General features: G+C 34.7%; 1 protein-coding gene across 1 annotated transcript in view; it reads right to left on the bottom strand.

Moving 5' to 3' along the window:
- Window positions 1–20,288, bottom strand: part of LOC124638589 (ceramide transfer protein) — a 42,196-nt gene extending 21,908 nt beyond the window's left edge. The window contains exons 1-6 of the mRNA XM_047175614.1: window positions 19,918–20,288; window positions 19,642–19,758; window positions 17,516–17,615; window positions 12,911–13,081; window positions 11,758–11,908; window positions 10,555–10,615 (exon numbers count right to left, since the gene is read on the bottom strand). Coding sequence (XP_047031570.1) covers window positions 10,555–10,615; window positions 11,758–11,908; window positions 12,911–13,081; window positions 17,516–17,615; window positions 19,642–19,758; window positions 19,918–20,136 — 819 coding nt within the window. The 5' untranslated portion in view covers window positions 20,137–20,288. The remainder of the gene's footprint in view (window positions 1–10,554; window positions 10,616–11,757; window positions 11,909–12,910; window positions 13,082–17,515; window positions 17,616–19,641; window positions 19,759–19,917) is intronic.
- Window positions 20,289–20,458: the final 170 nt, after the last annotated feature.

A 20,458-nucleotide genomic window follows, 5' to 3' on the forward strand; every position in this document is an offset into this window, starting at 1 on the left:
TCTGTTTAGGACAACTTAACAAACCTAGCTAATTAGACTAATACCAGCTTAACTCAAGCTTAGTCTAGCATACCAAAACTACTTACCGTAATAACATAAAAGCTAAACGCCGCCCGATCAATGACAAGTGGTGGGGTTAATGACCTCACCCCACCCCCATGTTCATGCACTGAACTTAATAACCTTTGTAGTATGCAATAATAATAAATGTTGATCAATATAGGCCAATCAAAGCGGTTAGTATTAGTAATGGGGGTTTTCTGACTGAATTATAACCATAGGTACGATCGGTCTTCTGACTTCAGTTCTGACAAGCATACTCCTCTTACTTCGCGAATTTTGGAACAAACATAATGATGGAAGATTATTTAAACGATCTATCTATCTTTAAGATCTATGCAAATAATGACTTTCTTCCAAAAGCAGTAAAATTCTATCTCAATAAAAACGTACCATGCAAACTTGGATTCGAAATTCAAAATCTCTTCGTGCTGGCAACAAAAAAGATGACAATCTAACGTGAATGAAATAAAAATATGCATGCAGCACTGCATTGTCTATTGATTATTCCCGTTGCATATAAAACAGATGAGGTTTAAGTGCACTTGGCATATTGTCAATGGTCCATTGTCCTATAACGAGTTAGTAGAGCCTAAGTTTGACCTAGGCGCCGTGCCAGCTGGGTAGACCTAGGGCTGTCACTTTCAAGTGTAGGTAAAACATTCGTATGATGATAACGGTTGTTGTTGCATGGTATGAATAGTTAGACTGTTTTCAAATGCACAGGAAAAAAGTTAAAATAATTATGTATGTTGAAACACAAAAGCCACAAGCAGTTTTTGTTTCGATTTTTTCCTCATTTGCTTATACACTATTACAAAAACCATTTAAATAGAAAGTCTTCGTGAAATATCCTAAATTATACCGTGACATACCTACCATTAAAAAACTACTTCAAAAAACTAGCTACCATTAAAAAAACTACATCATTCGTTAATTAAAATCCCTAAACGTGTGCAATCAAAGACACTGCAAAATAAAATTCTTTGGCTTCCAAAGTCTTTGCAAAATAATGCCACTTAATTTTTTTATATGGATTCAGCAGTTTCACAAAACCCTAGTTAATCTACAGTATTATGTCTAAGCTAGTTTAAGATATGCTTATGTCACATGAGAGCTCTCAAGATTGAGACAGGCGGATTACACCAGTTGCAGTCGCGATTAGCTAGCTCGGCTCGCCTGGATTCACTTATCTTTTGGAATTCCAGACGGGTGAACTGAATGAAGAATGTGACACATTTTTAATATAGGTAGGTAAAATAAGTTTTGCGTATGTTTGCGAAGTGTCGTAGATACGAAAGTTTTGTGAAACATTCGGTCTGTCACAAACTAATTTTGAAGTATGAATGAGACAGCATTATGTTTTAAACTCATTTAGCGTTAAAAACAATTTTCAGTGAGGTTTCACGGAAATATTTCAGAAGATTTTCATCGTACGTGATCAAGAATATCGACTCAGGTTTTCAAAGTATTTTAATGAGTCATTTGTTGTGTGCATCGTTTCATTATCACACTACTGATTATGAAAACCCGTCTGGTATTAATCATCCGGAAAAACAGCCAGAGAGGTAAATAAAAATATACTAAGTAACATTAATCACCAGATCACCCCATACCGTTGTATTTGTGGGACTTTGAGTCATGAATATTTACTTTTTAAGGAGTGAATTTTAAAGCTACCATAGTCTTTTGAACTCAAATAATTCCGAACATTTGACTCTTAACCCCAAATTGTCCAAAAATTGCATAATTTGATCAGCAGTGCTTCAAAACGACAACTCGGTTCACCTCTTTACCAGAATGCAGTCCAGTCATTACCTTGCAAATTATGACATAACGAAACCTGACAGCACTACATCAATTTAATCATTATTCCTCTAGCTACGTACACTTTTGGAGAAACATAATATCTGATGTTCTGTGCGTTAACCGCAGTCCAATCACGTTTACCTGAGGACGGATTGCTGATGACAATAATACTATGTGTTCTATACTTATTCAGAAATCAATGTCATCGTCCTACAATGTTATTTGTAAAAGAAAAGTCAACTTTACGCTATTCATAGTATCGTTATATTGCAGTTAATATTTGCCGTTCACGTTTACTTGATAAATGTTGAATGCCGTAAATCTGTAATTGCTATTGTTTGATGTTTTATGAGTGAGAATTGCAGTAAATGTACATAGTACTGTCAGTGTTTTCTGACGAGTAGAACTATACATACAATGATATTCCGTTGCACATTTCAAGAATAAACTACGGAGAAGAAAATTGCATTCATCAATGAATATAGTTGATAGTTTCAAGATATCACAATACAAATAAATCTGCAATATTTATTAATATACTCATTATATTGCAGTCAGTCGTGGTGGCCTAGTGGGTAAAGGACCAATCTCTCAAGTATGAGGGCGCGGGTTCGATCCCAGGTCAGGCAAGTACCAATGCAACTTTTCTAAGTCTGTATGTACTTTCTAAGTATATCTTAGACACCATTGGCTGTGTTTCGGATGGCACGTTAAACTGTAGGTCCCGGCTGTCATTGAACATCCTTGGCAGTCGTTACGGGTAGTCAGAAGCCAGTAAGTCTGACACCAGTCTAACCAAGGGGTATCGGGTTGCCCGGGTAACTGGGTTGAGGAGGTCAGATAGGCAGTCGCTTCTTGTAAAGCACTGGTACTCAGCTGAATCCGGTTAGACTGGAAGCCGACCCCAACATGATTGGGAAAAAGGCTCGGAGGATGGAGGATGATACATTGCAGTCACTCTTGCTACAATCCAATGAATGACAAAAATGTAACACCTTTTACGGTGTCAATAAAACCTTTTTTTTCTTTACTGCAATTTACATAAGCACTTTCCAATGGCATTTTCCTCAATCTTTTTTGTCCACTGTCCCAAAATATGCAAGCAAGCAACGGCCCAAATACGGTGTAAAAAAGGTTTTAAATTACGCAAGACATGGTCTAAATTGTCAAATTGCGCTTCACTGGCCTCTTTTTCTCCAAGACTTGTTGAATTACATAAGTGACATTATCAGCTATATTAATAACCGACTTGACTGGCCGAAAATAATTAGGTATGTTATAAAACATAATCTAAAGCTAAATACGTTCCATTTCTCACAACGATATCAGACGATTCGCGATGTTACATAATTGCATCGCAAGTAGGTAATGAGCGAAAAATATAATACACATACTCGTAGGAAGTAAACGTTATAAAACTGCGCATAATCCTTTCACTTTCTTTTGTTGTTTCTTTACGGTTTTAGTGGTTTTAAAAGTGACCGTTCGATATTAAATGTAGCACTAGTAATACATATTGAAATACACAAGTGTATCGTATTTTTTTTAAGTAGAAATATTATGAGTAATCTACATATTACTAAACAGGAATTAGTCATAAGAACGAAAGAAAAGAAAGGGACTGCGTAGTTGCGTAGCCATTTGAATCCCTGAGCAATCCAGGTTTTCAATGGCGTGATACCCCCATTCATATACCACATCATGAAAAGAGTTTAATTAATGCTATCAGCGTGAAATTATAAATAGGCCTAAATTATCTATACCCCTTATATATTATGTCGTGATAACATATTGTGGCGATCGGAATTCTAAACTTTACCCTTCGATCCTTCTAGCTAGACTGTAAACAGTTTATCAATTCTAATAAATAAATAATTATCAAAATAGGCTAATGCATTTATATATGTCATAACAAGACTGACAAGTTTTATTAGCCGAGCCTATGACAATAGAATCAAACTACTTATCTTGTTCCAATAAGTCATATTTTCCATCATGGAACATTCAGTCCACTCTATAAAACCATGGTCATTATTCAGCTTTATGACGGTTTGTCGATAATTTCTCAAATTATTTTTTCTTTGCATTGATGTAAGCTCCCAGATTTTAAGACCGTTCCATAGCATATTTTAGATGAAATATTATTTGCTATGAAGATGCAGTCTACAAATGCGTTTTCTATCTAAATATTCACTAAAATATAGTTGATACATGATAGTGGAAGAGATACCAGTATTGTTTGTAGGTCAGTGTGTGCGAACTAGATGGGCGACGGATCTGAAACCGGCTGCTGGCTGGAACATGCAGCCTTCGCCTTATGTATAGACACACTATGCAGGTTGTATATTTATGAATGAAATGTATTTTCAAATTAAAGAAGGTTTGACATTTCGGCTGTATGATAGTGTGACCTCTGCTTTACCAAAAATAATTTTTATTTTACTTCTTGTGGTATTGCAAACTCTTTCTTGATAAATAAATAAAGAACTCACAATATTGATCAAGAAAAATCCTATTTGAAATCAAGATTGCCATTGATTAATCTTTCACACAAGCGTGTTATCGATAAGTTCAACTATTGCAAGAAAACACAACGCACTTTTTATAGCTCAGAAAGAAATGAGTTTGGAATTACTTTCTTTTGTAAATAATAAACTAGGCTCGAAAGAAAGTCTGCCCTTGGTAGTTTGATGGCGTTAATTTGGTAGGTAGTTAAGTTTTGCCTTGCACCAAATACCATAAGGGCCAAGGGTCAAACATTTACCTTAAACTGCTAGAAATGTGGTCTATAACTATTTGATTATGTACTTGATAAAATGAATGTATGTTATTTGAATACTTTAGTTTGTTTCATGTAAGTGAATGTTTAAAACTTAATTCTAAGGAACTCAATGGATATTTGGGAATGTAAATGGACCGCACTTTAAGAATCCAAAATCATAACAGAAACATAGGAAAAACATTTGAAGGTAAAATTAAAAATAAGCCAAATAAAAACGCAAACAAATGCAGATGGCAATAATGGTTTCAGAAACGCCGAAGCTGATTACTGATAACAGTGGTAAATTAAAACTTTTGAGAAACACCTGGTCAAATAGTCCACGTTCACATAAAACAAAGTCAAAGTGACCTAACATGAAGCAGACCTATTTATAAGTAATGAACCATGCAATCTCTCGTGTAAACACAAATCAAACTGTAACAACGCTGACTCAACAACATACCTGACGTTGTATCTTCTTGAAAATTTTAAACTTCATATTCTTTACTATAATATCACTTCAACACAATACAAACATCACTGAACTTAATGGAAACTAAATTTATATCAAGGCTAGAGATAAAAGCACAGAAATAGCGGCCGAAGTCAACGTAACGCGAAAGTAAATAAATAACAAAATGAAATGTAGACGAACGCACGTCCGTTGCGTTTGGCGTCCGCGCCCGAAGTGAGGTTGGGTAGAAAATAATTCTGTACTATACTCTATCCACGGAAGCAAGAGCTAAAAGGTAAACAAAGAATGACAGTTTTTCAAGATGGCGGTATAACCCGACCGATGACAAAATCACAGATACTGCGAACATTTTACACAAAAATGTGACGTTTTGTCATCGGTCGGGTTATACCGCCATCTTGAAAAACTGTCATTCTTTGTTTACCTTTTAGCTCTTGCTTCCGTGGATAGAGTATAGGCACGCCAATAAAACATTGTGTATAGTGCAACGTGGATATATCGCTAAGTAATTTTCACTTGAATAAAAACTTGGGAAAGTTGTTGGAAACTGTTAACATAGATTGCTATCATTGATATTGATACTGCTATTACAAGTTTATTACTTCTTGTTATCTGTCGTTTATTTGCATAATTTATTCTTTAGCACTTGTTTGTTTATTGTTCGTTTTCTAACTACCCTTGTAGCGTTGATATATTATGATGAAAGGAGTTTTGCTCAACCAGGAGTGTGTTTGAAGGATGCAAGATTGTGTTAATGGACCAATAATGTTTTAAACACTATTTTTGCATGACTTTGGTCACTATTACCATAACATTGAAAAATAACTTCAAGGAGATGAAACTGCTGAATCGTGGAACGAATGCAATAAAATTTATTTTTATTCTTAACGCGAATAATTATAGAACCTAAAAATATATTATTGCTTGTTATGAGTAGAGAGTAACCACCTCGATGACCGCCTGAAGTGGTAGCATATGGACAATCATATGATAAAAATTGATTTAATCATTGTTTTCATTGCAGAAAACTGTATGCCTGCAAAAAACTATGCACCTGTAGGTAGGTGCTTTATTCTCAAGAAAACAGACAAGGGCTAAAAATACATCTCTTATCGGAAAAATCAGGACAAAACTGTAATCAACAAACAATGTTATCATAATAAATTAATGTGTAATTAATACTCTTTTAACTGACACACACGACATATTGAAGAACATATGGATTTTTGGCACCCTATAAATATTATTAAAAAAAATTGATATGGATAGTAAATCACATTGCATAAACCGAAATATGTGAAAAAAATATAAGAGCCTCATTGGTGACATTTTTGTATTGTACAGTCAGCTAAGAAAGTGGTCTATTAGTTTTGACAAAAGATCATCTGATATCACTAGGATTCTTTTTTCTACTTTCCACGCATGGGGATATTGACCTAGGTTTTTTTAGTGCGTCCAAATATATTTCCCTCTTACGGTTGTAGACCTTTTGATGGACTGTATAGTCAACTTCAGGTCAGTGATAACAGTTTTAAAGAAAATCGTACTTATTATATACTATTGAGTTAAGGTGCATGACAGTTACCACTGATGTGCAGTCTACCGTACTAAACAAATCTATCAAAGCAAACTTTTGCTCCACTTGCGATCCTCTAACTTATGCACCATCAATAGAATAATTATTTCTAATACGTTAAAAAATAAATGATTAATAAACAGGTTTGTGTTATTTTTACAATTTCCTCTAAAACCACATAACCAAATCTAAATATTAAATTAACAATAGTATTAGCCAGCGTTCATAACGATGTCCATTTGGATAAAAACTGTAGCGTCGCTGCAATCAATCACAGATTGCTGGAGTAACGTAGTGAGGTCATAGCACCATTATCATGATGGTGACGCGTATACTGGACTACTAAATTAGTTTTTATAACTCAATTCCACTTCTTTATTTATAACTAACCAACAGTTTAAAATTCGAACGCACATGTAAAAAAAGAAATGTATATTTTAAAAATAAATGATAAACTTTTCTGTCTCTATAGTGGCCAGGTTCGATCATTTTAGCGTCATCATCCTCCGAGCCTTTTTCCCAACTATGTAGGGGTCGGCTTCCAGTCTAACCGGATTCAGCTGGGTACCAGTGCTTTACAAGAAGCGACTGCCTTTCTGACCTCCTCAACCCAGTTACCCGGGCAACCCAATACCCCTTGGTTAGACTGGTGTCAGACTTACTGGCTTCTGACTCATCATCAGCATGTAATATCGTATATTATGGTGTTATTATGCCGATGTGTCCTTGATCATAGCCAATTCAGTGATCCCTCAAAATAGATCCACTCCTGTTTTGGTCATTTGCGTAACTTTTTCAAGCCCACATCAGCATAGCATTCCTAATCAACTACCAGAATAATATTATAAATTTAATTAAGAATAAAATAAAATAATAAAAGCATTATGCAAATAACCCGATAAATGCCAAGACGCCGTGACATCATATCGTACCACTTTAATCGTGTGTCGTTCCCAATATTCGATCTATCTGTTATTTTGTTACCAGGGGTTCCTTCTATCTGGCAGAATTTTATTTGGCCGAATTTTATTTGGCATAACACACTTGGCATAATTTTTTTTCAACGAATGTTTTTAAGGCATAAAAAATATTTAGCATAATTATTGTTTCACCGAATATTTATATGCCCGAATTTACAGTTGCATACTTTTAAGATGGCAGAATTTTATTTCGCATAATTGCTTTTGGCATAGTTAGAGTTTCGCATTATTTCGTTTCGCATAATGTATATTTTGAGAAACTATTATTTGGTATAATCTCATTTGGCGTACTATGAAGATGGAAGAATTTAATTTAGATTCAATTTATTTAGCAAATTGTCATTTATAACCTTCAATTAAAAACATTGTATTAAAAATTGAAGCTAGTAACGAAAACGAATCGCTGCAAAACCGACACCACGTAGTCTTGTCTGCCCTACCCCTAGAGTGCAATTCAAAACCGCGTAGGCGCGGAGGGGCGAGGCGGCCTGCGAGCTGAGGCGCAGGTAGTTTTAACGCTTGCCGACGCGGCTGAGGCTGGCCGGCTCGCCGGCCAGTAAGCCGAAGCTGCGGTGGTGAGCGTGAAAACCATCTGCGACGATAAGCTCGCATGGTACCGCCGGAGCCCCGCAGCGCCGGAGCCGTGACAGAAGCCATGCTTGCTCCATGTTGCATGCTTACTTCCATACTGCATGCCTGCTTGCATTCTGCATGCTTGAAATTCTGACTGACAACTTTCTGCTAAATGATGTTTCTACTATTTAAGTATTATGAATATGAAATTTATGCCTAAAGATGATTCTGCTTGCCAAAATTATGCGTTTTTAAATTATGCGAAATGAGTGTATGCCACACGATTTTCTGCGAAATGAAGGTTATGCCAACTGTTGGTATGCAAAATAAGATTATGCCATAAAAAGTTCTGCCATAAAGGGGGGACCCTGTTACCAGAGATAGGATAGGTTACACATTACTTGTATAGTGGCTAATGGTACAATTCTAAACTAGAGATCCAATTCCAATTGGCGAATTCAAACTGTAGATAGAATTCCAATTGGTGATAGAATTCCAACTGGTGATAGAATTCTAACTAGAGATACAATTTAATATTAAATTTTGAATTTGATAGCAAGTAAATCCACAGATAGATACATTATTGGGATCGACCAGACAGTAGGTGTAGAACTATTCCAGTGTATACTAAACTAGTCCGGTATGCAATTTGCATGCCAGTGATTAATTTCTTCCGCCCATGATACGGCTTTCTGTGCATAATTTTGCATACTTTAATATGTGCTACTTCGTGGGAACTTTTTTGTATAAAAAGTATTACCAGGGGCCCGATTCTCCTAATTTTACTTAACCCGGCGGGAGTGTGGTGCGCAAAGATTACATAGAGTATGTGGTGGGGTGTAACATACCCCACGGAACAAAACGTCTTTTAACTAAGTATTTCTCCAAAATTGTACAAAATTATTACTAAGTATTATGAATGGGAACCCCTATAACAAAAAAATAACCAAATAAATACATATTTTTTAAACTTTTGTTACTTACTTAGCAGTTGAACAATTTGAGAACTTTTTGGTGACAAAAAATTATTTGCTCTATTAAAATATTCATAAAATCAACCATAATGATTAAAACAAAATAAAAACTTCTAAATTAACAAAAAATTAGATCTTCTTTCAATTAAAAATTTAAAAAACTTATGGAATCAAATGGAATATCTTAGTAAGAGGCCTCGCCGCCAGCACAATTTTTGCAAGAAAATATTGCATGTTCTAGGCACAGTGATTTTTTGCAGTTTGCACAGACATGTTTTGTTCCGATCTTTTTTCCGAGGACAATCCGCACATCCTCGTCATCCGATTCCCACTCGCTGCTAATCGCTTCAAAGTCATCACACACTGCTTGCGTGTATGATTCAAGCTCATGCTCAATGCAATGATCAAATTCTTCGGTAGAACTTGATTCATCTCAAGATTCGGCTAAAACTTCATCAATAATGCTTCTTATACGTCTTTCAACTGCCTCCAGTGCCATTTTTATTCAAAAAGTATAAAAAATATAAGTATACATGTAAAAATACATACATATAAAAAATACGAAAACAATACGCGAACTATGTGGCGGGGTGTGACCTACCCCACGGACGTTTACGCACTTGCACTTCAATCACCAGCCGGCGTAACACCGAGATCATGCCACTATCCTCTACTGCAACCTCTTACCTCCAGCTACACGAAGCCCCGAAATCTAGTTGTTACCAGTTAAAAAAATATACCTAGGTAAATCAATGCTGGGGTATGCTACACCCCACCACACTCCCGCCGGGTTAAGTGACATACAATTCACATTAGACTGAAATCCAATCACGACTCAATTACGATTGAAGCGTATGTGGCATTCCGCATTTTTTGTTTGAAATAAACGTTTTCATCCTTTTCTGTCATTTAATAGTGAATAATTTTGTCTGCAATGATTTACAATTGCAATATCATTGTAGAGCAAACTACCGTATAGACCAAAATGGCAGACGCAAACTAATCGAATGTCGTTGGAATACGATTGGTCTTATATTATTAGCAGAATGCCCGATATGGTTAAAACTGCTATTGCGATTCAATTTCTATTCAATTTTGACATTATTAACTTAACGAGAATCGGGCCTCTGGTTTATTCAATCGTCGTCGTGTCAGCTGAAAAACATCAACTGCTGGACAAGAGTCACCACTTTTCTCAATCTTTAGCATTTGTTTTGTAAATAACTTGAAATACCTAAAATGCCGCGAAATGCCACCTATCATGAAAACAAGTTCCTTTGCTCAAGAATTGACTTACACAAACATACAACAAAAATGTTGATTGATCATCATAAGTATAGACTCACCTCATGGTCTGGTCCCGGTTTCGATGCTAACCTCGCTTCCGTCAGCTGATTCTTCAAAGCCCTGCGGAACACCAAACATTTAGAAAAATAGAACCTTATTGTTTATTCCAAGAGAAGAAAAAACATTGATTTATTTTTGTACTAGCTGTTGCCCGCGACTTCGTCTGCGTGAACAATATAGAATTTTCAATTTCGTTTATTTAATAATTCATTGCTCAACCCCCGTAAGTGATAGCGTGATAATATATAGCCTATGTGTTGAACCGGTCCCCTGGTAATAGTCATGCAAAATTTGATTTAAATCCATGCAGTACTTTTTGAGTTTATCCGGGACAAACATACAGACAAACAGACATACAGACAAAAATTCTAAAAACTACATATTTGGGTTCAGAATCGATTATGGATCACCCCCCAAGTATTCTTAAAAAAAAATATTCAATGTACAGTTTTGACTTTCCTATCATTTTATTATATGTATAGATAACATTTGTACATTTCTTACAGATATACAGATATATTCTTCGGGAAAAAACATGTAAGCAGCGCCATCTATTTACTGTGCCGTGAACTTTTAGTCCGTCATTCTCTTATCATTTATTGAAATAGAGATTTTATTATGAGGACAATGCTCAATAATCTTTAACGCCCTTGGCCATATCTAACGCCGTATACAGCAACAAAGTTACACCAGGGCCGATCCATCAGCATTTATCGGCGGTGGTACATTCTGGTATCAGATACATTTGCCACTCTGCTTTACCTTTTTTACTTTGTTTTAACTTTTTACACTTTGCTTGTTTTATGTAACTGTTAGCAGAATGGACCGCCACCAATAAGCACCTGATACCAGCTTTCTTTATATCGACTGCAAGCAAGCAATACCTCCTATCTGACTCCGGGTGGATTTTAAAGGGGAACAATAAAACTTAATAATATCCTTATTCCAAGGTATAATGAGATACTGAAAAGTTTTCTTTTTTTACGGATAGTATCGATTAATAAAGTTTTTTTCTTTTTATTTTGAGTCTAAGGGTAGTTAATAGTAAAAGAAAAAAGATACGAGTTTTTTGTAACAAAAATGTCAGATAGGAGGTATTGCTTGCTTGCAGTCGATATGTATAAGGCCTATGCCGACCACCTATGAGCGCCTGCTACCACTCTACCAGTTTTCTCTCTATATCAATATCAAGGGCTACTTACATATAAAGCTCCTCCGCCTGCCGTGCTTGCTTCTCCCTGCGTCTCAGCAACTCTGCACAGTGCTGTAAGGTAGCCACCGTAGCCCCACAAGTGGCTCGGAACGACGCACTGGTGGCTCGCACCTCGCCTATGTGTAGGCTCAGGTCGTTTCCTAGGAATAGAATGGTTGATTAGATTTTGTTCTACCAAAATAAAAGTTAAGCACGTAAATATACATCGTCATTTCATATGTACAAAAATTTTTGATAAATCAGGTCTTCAAATGACATTTAAAACTCATCAAATGGAAGTTAGGTATGACGCCTGGGAATACTCGAGCTATCTCGATCCCGGTGGGGAGTTCCCTGGATGATCAGTTGCCTACAATATTAAACATATGTAGGTTAATTTATTTGTTAGTCAAGCCACAATCTAACGAGGACTTACATTTACACAAACCCTTTGAATTGTTAGTTATATTTTAATGCCACCTATTTGCAAGCGCATGTTTGCATTTTCATAAGCATTATCAATCTGTTTGCGACATTAGCATTATAATTTTGTTGTCTAAAGTACAGGCCTGAGAATTTCAACATGAAAAATACTATAATACTTTGAAACAGCCACAGTGACAACTGTAAATTAATTAATAGCTACCACATGTGAACTAATTTTAAAGCAATTCATTCAATCTTCAAAATGATATCAACTTCGTGTACAGTAATTGAACATGATGTCATAGTATGGAGATTTTCATTATTTAGAATTATTAATTTGCTTAAATGATAAAGTTTGGTATTAATTAAAATAGTTGGCCAGGAAGTTTAATATATGTAACTTTTATGAGAATTATTACGAAAATATGGTTTTACTGATTTCGGTAATATCGAACAGGAAATTAGAAGTAATTTTATCAATAGCAGTCGCTAAAAAAATATATTTCGGGAAAAAATACACGTCCTCCTCTCAGCTCTCAGCAAGTTCGTGAAATGAAGGCAGTCTTTAGAAGTTGTGGCAGCAGGACAACAAAAATGGCAGTGTACATTTTAAAGTAAATAAGCACAGTTCGTTTGAAAAAAAACAAATGCAGTTCTATCAAAAATAAAATCTTACAAACAGCATCGCGTTTCATCCGCCAAACACCAGTTCTATTAAACAAAAGCAATTCCTTTACCATCAGCAAGTTTAACAGCATCAATAGCTTCTGTGACGTCATCGTTGATCTGCGGGTAAGCTGCCACACACATGTCGAAGTACTGCTGCAGCTGCACTGCTTGTTTAGATAGGAGCTCATTGTATGTGTCCAACTCGGCTATCTTCTCTGCAAGACGACGGGATGTGCGGCCTGTGAAGAAGAAGGAATGGATTAGCTATGGAGTTTGTTGTAAGTTCTTCTCTGTAGGATGCTACTTTTGGAATGGGTAACTAAATTCATTGAACATCTCTGGAAGTCCTTACGAGTACACAGAGACAGAGTCTGACAAATAGTCTATCATACCGAGGGTTATTGGGTTACCCGGGTAACTGGGTAAAGGAGGACAGATTGGCAGTCACTCGATGTACTGGTACTCAGCTGCATACTGGAAGCTGACCCCAACATGGGAAAAGACTAGGGAGATGTATGTCTATTTATGTCAAGTTAATGAATCCACAGTTCTAGTCAAATAACGTATATCATCATATAACATAGATTGATGATATAAGCGGACATAGACGTTATCTTTAGCGGTATAATTTTGCGCAAAAACCAAAACCAAATATATTAATTTATAGCTAATTCCATGACTGACGCACTTACTGATATGAATTTTATTAATTTATACGTTCGGACGCAAATCATTGTCAGATGAACGTTTTCCGTGAATAGTACATTATTAAATACAAAACCAATGTTATTAAAATTTATAGAACCTATAAGAATAGGATACATTTCTTTTATAGTGTCTGCATTTAAAATATCAGGAAGTGTATTTTTTTTCATACACCCAACGAAAGAGGCGGTAGTACGGGTACTATACTGGGACAATGGCTCTAGAGGCCGTATTCCTGTTTCGCACTGATATTTTAATCAATTTATTGTCTCCTCCCAAAAAGGCCAAAAAATAATGCCCTTACATGTTCCGAACATATAATAAATAGCCTGTAATCAATGCCTGTAACAATATATTTTTGCAGGTGTCGACTTGTAATTAGCATTATCTCATATCATTGTAATTACACATCACATATAAAAAAAAAATATGTTAGGTCTTCAAATGGAAATTATAAAACTGAAATATATTTTATAGGTATAATGATAGTGACATTTGATATGAAGTAGGTATAATAGTACAATCATTTAAGATTACATTTCGTAAATAAACGCTTTAATCTTGTCAGTGATATGAAATAAACAGGTGTAGGTAAACCGTTTGTAAAAACTTTTTTATAAATTATTTCAAACATTTAGGTTTGATTTCATGACAACCTATTCCAGCGGAAACGCACAAAACTAGGGGAAATACCAAATTACTTATCTCATCATAATATAGGAATGAAACGAGAAATATCCTTCCAAAAACCGTTAATATATAGCACAAAGCAATGAGGGTTTTCTAAAATGGCGTCCACGAGGTGGCAGCACCGAGTCGTCAGGTCCAGGTAACTGTCAAAGTGCTTATCTTTACTGTGAATAGTGAACGATTTTAGTGTTTTTTTTTTATTTTATAATTAAAGCACTGCATTATTGTTTTACTATTGCGGTTGAGTAAATAAAAAAAACTAAATCATATTGTGTTAACAAATTTTTCAACAAGCTTTTCCTTAGTACCAGTGACTTTTGCACCCTCTCTCTTAGCTCAATTTTTAGTTCGGAAACCTTATTCTGACCGTAGTCCATAACCACTCAAGCGTCCGAGGTGACAACTGTCACCAAAAAAATTCTTGCCTTAAGCGTCCATGGTGACTACAGTATCCGAACGACATCGTTCAGTTTAAACGTGTACAGCGTTATAACCAGGTGGTATTAATATAGTTGATTGATACTAGATGGCGCGTTATGAAATTTGTCATCCGTGAGTTATGATTTTTTCTGTGCAATGGCAACATTAAATTTATAAAAAAATATATTGAAGTGACAGTTCGTCGTTTTTGACAAGTGACTTTTTTGTGTGTGGAGCTCTTGACAAAAATGCGGTATGTTTCTTGTTTTATACCTTATTTAGATTGTTATTTTATATCAAAATAAACGTGAAGAAATTTCCTTTACGAAATATGTATTATTACGACAATTTCAAAACGTTTACATAGTATGATTTAGTTGGAAAAGTTATACGATCACTACACGATCATCGTTTGATACTTTTCTATTGTTTACAGTGTATTCTAATTGGTTATTTTTGTTAAATAAATGCAAAATATACGAGAATCGTTCACTATTAGCACCTTAATGGCCATTTACAAACGAAATACATTGAGATGGGGTCTATAATGATTAAAATGTTAAGACGTTATTCATGATTTTAGTGTTGGTGAGCCGACTCCCCTTGGACTGATCTACTTACAACGTAAATAATGGTTTGTTCACACGGAGCGTTTTATGATCAATTTGGGAATGTTTTGTGGTTTGTAAAAAATGGGGCTTTACTGAGCTTAGGCCCTTGCGCATTATAATGTTTGTTTACTGTTTTTTTTTTTTTTCAGTTTTACAGTGTCTTTTTTTTACTGTAATACCAATAACCGCTTTCTTTTTTTCTATTTAACATAATTTGTATAATAAAAAAGGATATGTAATAAAATTATATAAAAGTAAACGTTTAATTAAAAAATAATAATAATAAATTTCATTAAAACAACCTCGTCGTGTGAACTCGCTATTAGCCGGGCGGCCATCTTGGCACATTTTTACGTCGCCCGAGGCCCAGTGACCGCTTGAGAAACACTTAACTTTGTTTATTTTTTCATGACAGAAAACTAAATATTTATATTAAGATATTGGTATCATTTAAAAGAGTATATCCTGTACTAATATAATAAAAAAACATTGTTACCAGTAACCACTATATTTTTCTTATAAAACTCTGAATAAAAAAAATATACGATATTTTTTTTGATATCCTCAACTTTATACTTTATTATCATCCTATAATATTAATTAAAGTAATTTACTTTTAATCAAATAAAATTTTACGTTCTTTTAGCTTTCCGTGAGTATTTTTTATTCGAATCTAGCTATTGTAGTTTTTCAGTAGTAATCGTTTTTGTTGAAAGAGTTTCGCTTGGTCGTAAAAAAGAAATTGACATTTCATGTGCGGACAGGTGGGCCGAGAATCACCGCGCGGCTTGGACGCTTGAGTGGATAATAAAATCAATAACACTTCCAATATAACAGAATTTCAATAAACAATAAGTTCGGACCCTACAATTCCATACTATTTGACAGCTGTTTGGACCAGACGCATACGTGGCGCCACCCTGTGGCAGAAAAAATTGAGAAGACCCTCATTATTATTAGTTCCTATGTATTTTTCATACCAGTGTTACTGACCTATACTTATATCCTTTGTTGGAAACCGAAAATAAATAAACAGTGTTGACAATTAATTAAGTCGAAATTCCGATGCATGCATGCAAATCAAGACTTCGTACAAACGCATCGCGGCTTGCATCTTAATAGCTGGTAAATATGACTCGAAGCGAGATAAATTACATGAAACAGGCACGCAACCTGACACGCCGCACTCATAATTATATGCAAACCTAACCTTATCTGTGGATTATGTAGCTAGATAAATGCCTATCCATCCGAGAAAAGATTATAACTACATGGCTACTGTTCATTCACCTATAGAGTTCTGTTTTCTTTTGCAATTTAGTTTGACATTCTAGTGAGCTGCCTGTTTTGACGGACTCTCGGCTGGAAAAAATGTCTCCTATCTATGTGGTCGTCGAAGCATAGGAAGGACTTTAGGGGGATGATTTCAGTTTCACCAAAAAGGTGCAAAAATTATGTTGAGATTATGTATTTTAGTTTTGAGACTGTTGTAAAAGATTAAAAATTGAATGACTAGTCTTTAGTAGATAGTATATCTGAAATATTCAGGATAAAAGCTTCTCAAACGGGCACATATTAGTTAATTCACAAACAAACAAGGAGGATTAATAACTCTGTCCTGTAGCGTTTAGAAAAAAATGCGCCACAAACATGAGCAAAAAAAGGTCTCATTGCAAAAAGTCCGTATATGTAAATACGGAAATACATAGTAACATTAAGGTCATTCACGCAGGTATCTCTAAAGTGTACAGCTGATAGGCTTAGAGATCACGCCATTTTGCCGCTTCGATAATGCATAATATACGATCGTCTGATAAACACCAATATTATTGATAAATGTACAAAGCCAAGAATTTAATACACTTTAATTTTATTTTACATGATTAATTTCAATAGTCGCGTTTATTGAACCTTATCTTTTGGATAATTAGGTAACCCTCCTTTATTTTGCACGTTAAAGTAACACCGCAAACCTCTTTTCATACTTGCCAATTTGCCACAATTGAATAGTGATTCTAACATGACATTTTATAATCACTGTTATTACTATGATACCATTTAACCATGGCCTTATTGTGTTTTTTATCAATGTTATCAAGATTTATAAGATATTGGCAACTTACATCATCAGATCAAACCTAATCTACAATACATATATTAAAACAATGTCTATAGTAATAGACAATGACATGTTTAAATAAAGATGATTTGCGAATAAATAAGGAAAGGAATAAAAAGAGTATTAACCGTGAGATCCAGTGGACTGTAATGAAGTAGCTGATCCATGTCTGCGAAGACCACCGCCATTGGAACTGCTGTCTGAGCTGGTTCCATACCCTGACTCCACCTGAGGATTAAACAAATACAGATTTTTAACAATCTTACTAATATTACAAATGTGACAGCATATCTGTCTATCTGCCCATGAGTAGTGATCACACAAAAACTATTGAAACTATGGTCTAGAGCCTGAGAAAGGACGACGGCCATGTTTTAGCCAGTTTCGGAAAGTAATTCTTCCGGTACGAGGACAGGGATCAGCTGTTATTAGCAACAGGCTGTAATAATATTACATTGAAACTGAGCAGAAGCAACTCAATTGTTTTATTGTTATCATAGTTTCCACTTAACATAATACAGGACAGTTAGCATGGTTTTAAAATATTTGTGCAAAGAGCAAATAAATTGTATTTGAGTTGCTATATTTAGCCTATAATACTTCCATAAAATTGTTACCTGGGTACTTTTGTACAATTTACTTTAATTCAAGTTGTACGCAAAACAACTTAATAAATTTTACCGAATGTCAAGAAGGGTCACTGGGGATTTTAAAAAAAATGATTTTATTATAATAAATTCTCTCATGTTTTCATCATCATGTTTTCATCAATGTTTTCTCAATTTATCTCTCACAATTTTAGATATGTTTTTTTCTCACAACCCAGCATAACCATAAACAATAGTAATCTTATCATAAAATCTCTTTTATCCTATTTTTTTAAAACAATTGAATTCAAATGTACATTGTATGAAGAATACTATCAGTCCTTATCAGTATTACTCATAAACTGATAATATGAAGTACAATACATATTATAAAACTGGTATTATATGGAATATCTAACTAATGACTCATAGTCGTTATTGAGTCATTACATTAATTAATTACATATAGAAAATTGATTCATGTTCTATGCCAAAACAAAATGGAAGCTTTGCTTGTTAGTGAATGAATATTGTTATTTGAAGTTTACACTTATATTTTTTTTGTCTTTCCACCAACAATTGCAGCAAAGTAAATTCTTGATTCAGAATAATCAATTCTTTATAAGAGGATGCTATGTAATATTATAAAAACATATTTAATGTTAAAAATCTAAGTTTCAAGCACAACAAAGTATTGCAAATAATTATTGTAATCATAAAATTTTCAAACAATATTCTGCCAAGGTTCATGATTAATTTTCCAATTAATAAATAAATTGCAGCAACAGAGGTATAACCATAGATTTCACTACCGTTAGATAGATTGACAATGCATGACAGATAACTACATGTATGTCTATGTGGCCTAAAGTACCCTATATGTATCAAATGCAAATGTTTACATCAAAACCTGAAATAAAAAATATTCTAAGATCAAAACCATGAATCACCACAAATACCCATATTTCCTCATACATAAAGAAGTTACTCAAGTGATACATTTCACTTGATTGCCAATCTACCTACTTTCCTACATCTATGGATATAACACAGATATATTATAAACTAAATATACACAGTACAATTGGCTGAATCACCAAGTTATATGATTAATGTTTGTGTATTTGATAACAAGACATTCTCATGTACTTGCTAAGTACTGATATTCAATGTTGTTCACTGATTCATATACATGAGTTGTTATAAATATCACATGATAGTGAATTATGTACTATATACTATATTTATTTATTTATAAGGCTATATTAACCTACATCTCTAGGCATGAAGCTGAGCTCAAGGCAAACAACTCAATTGTTTTCGATGTCACAGAATAAATTGATATTAAACAGTAATTTAAAAATCTTGTGTTAATTTGTTGGAATTGAAGTTGTGTACTGTGGAACGGGATGTTATGCCATAGAGTAAACAAACAAGTATTGCTGTGTTAAGCAGTAGTAAACAGCCAATAACAAACAAGTTTCACAGGCATTTTTAGTGGAGCACTAGCAGGAAAATGACACAGATTTTTTTTCGTTTCTTAGTTAGGTACAAGTCAAGCAGGTATGGGTAACCAGTCTAGTATTAAGAATGTAAGGTCAAATAGGTTTTATTGGACAGAAACTGTAGGCAGAAACGGTATAGTACTCAAATGTTATGAAACTCACTTTAAATGACTCCAAGACATCTATCCACTGCTGCTTCTCCTCTGGGCTTGTGGCTCTCAAGTACCAAACACAATCATTGACAGACACATCAAATCTGCAGTCGTCAAACTCATGAGGCTGAAATAATAAACATCCAAGGTCGAATATCTGAATATTAGATCACATGCTAAGTCTGTCTGCTCTAAAGCAAAAACAGCGATGAAAAAAGCGAGACGCAACAAGGACAAATTAATCTTTTTATTGGACTTCGCCGATAAAACAACTATGCATAGTCACCTTGACTTTGGCTTTCTTCAGGCATAAGGCACCTCGGCATCCAAGATTACTCTCCAATTCACTCTTGTAGTACGATAAAGTGGAATCCTTCAAAACAATAAACCTGTCCTGCCAACCGTGAATGTAATTTGTCCATTTACTCAAGTATCCGCGAAGTTCAGGATTTCCGCCATCCTCTAAATCTGAGTTGTCGCTCACGGTTATATTTTCTTCAATCATGATGCAAATGTTAAGAATTAATAATTACATTAAATTCTACACAAAACAAACAAAAGGAAAAATAAGAATTATCAAAAACTCGTTACATGGGAAGATACACAACGAAAATTGTTTCTGTTTTTTGACGTTTGATTTCAGTTCCACAGATTATAAACGTTAATGAACTAAACGACCAAGGAATGAAGGAAACGTTAATGCTTAACACAGATTCTAAAAGTAGAAGCGTGTAGGCAAAATGTGGTCGTGAGCATAAAAAGGAAATTAATTGTCATGTGACTGAAATAATGAATATTATTACAAAATGGTGACGAAATGACACCGA

Source organism: Helicoverpa zea, chromosome 17, assembly GCF_022581195.2.
Source record: "Helicoverpa zea isolate HzStark_Cry1AcR chromosome 17, ilHelZeax1.1, whole genome shotgun sequence".
Classification (NCBI taxonomy): Eukaryota; Metazoa; Arthropoda; class Insecta; order Lepidoptera; family Noctuidae; genus Helicoverpa; species Helicoverpa zea.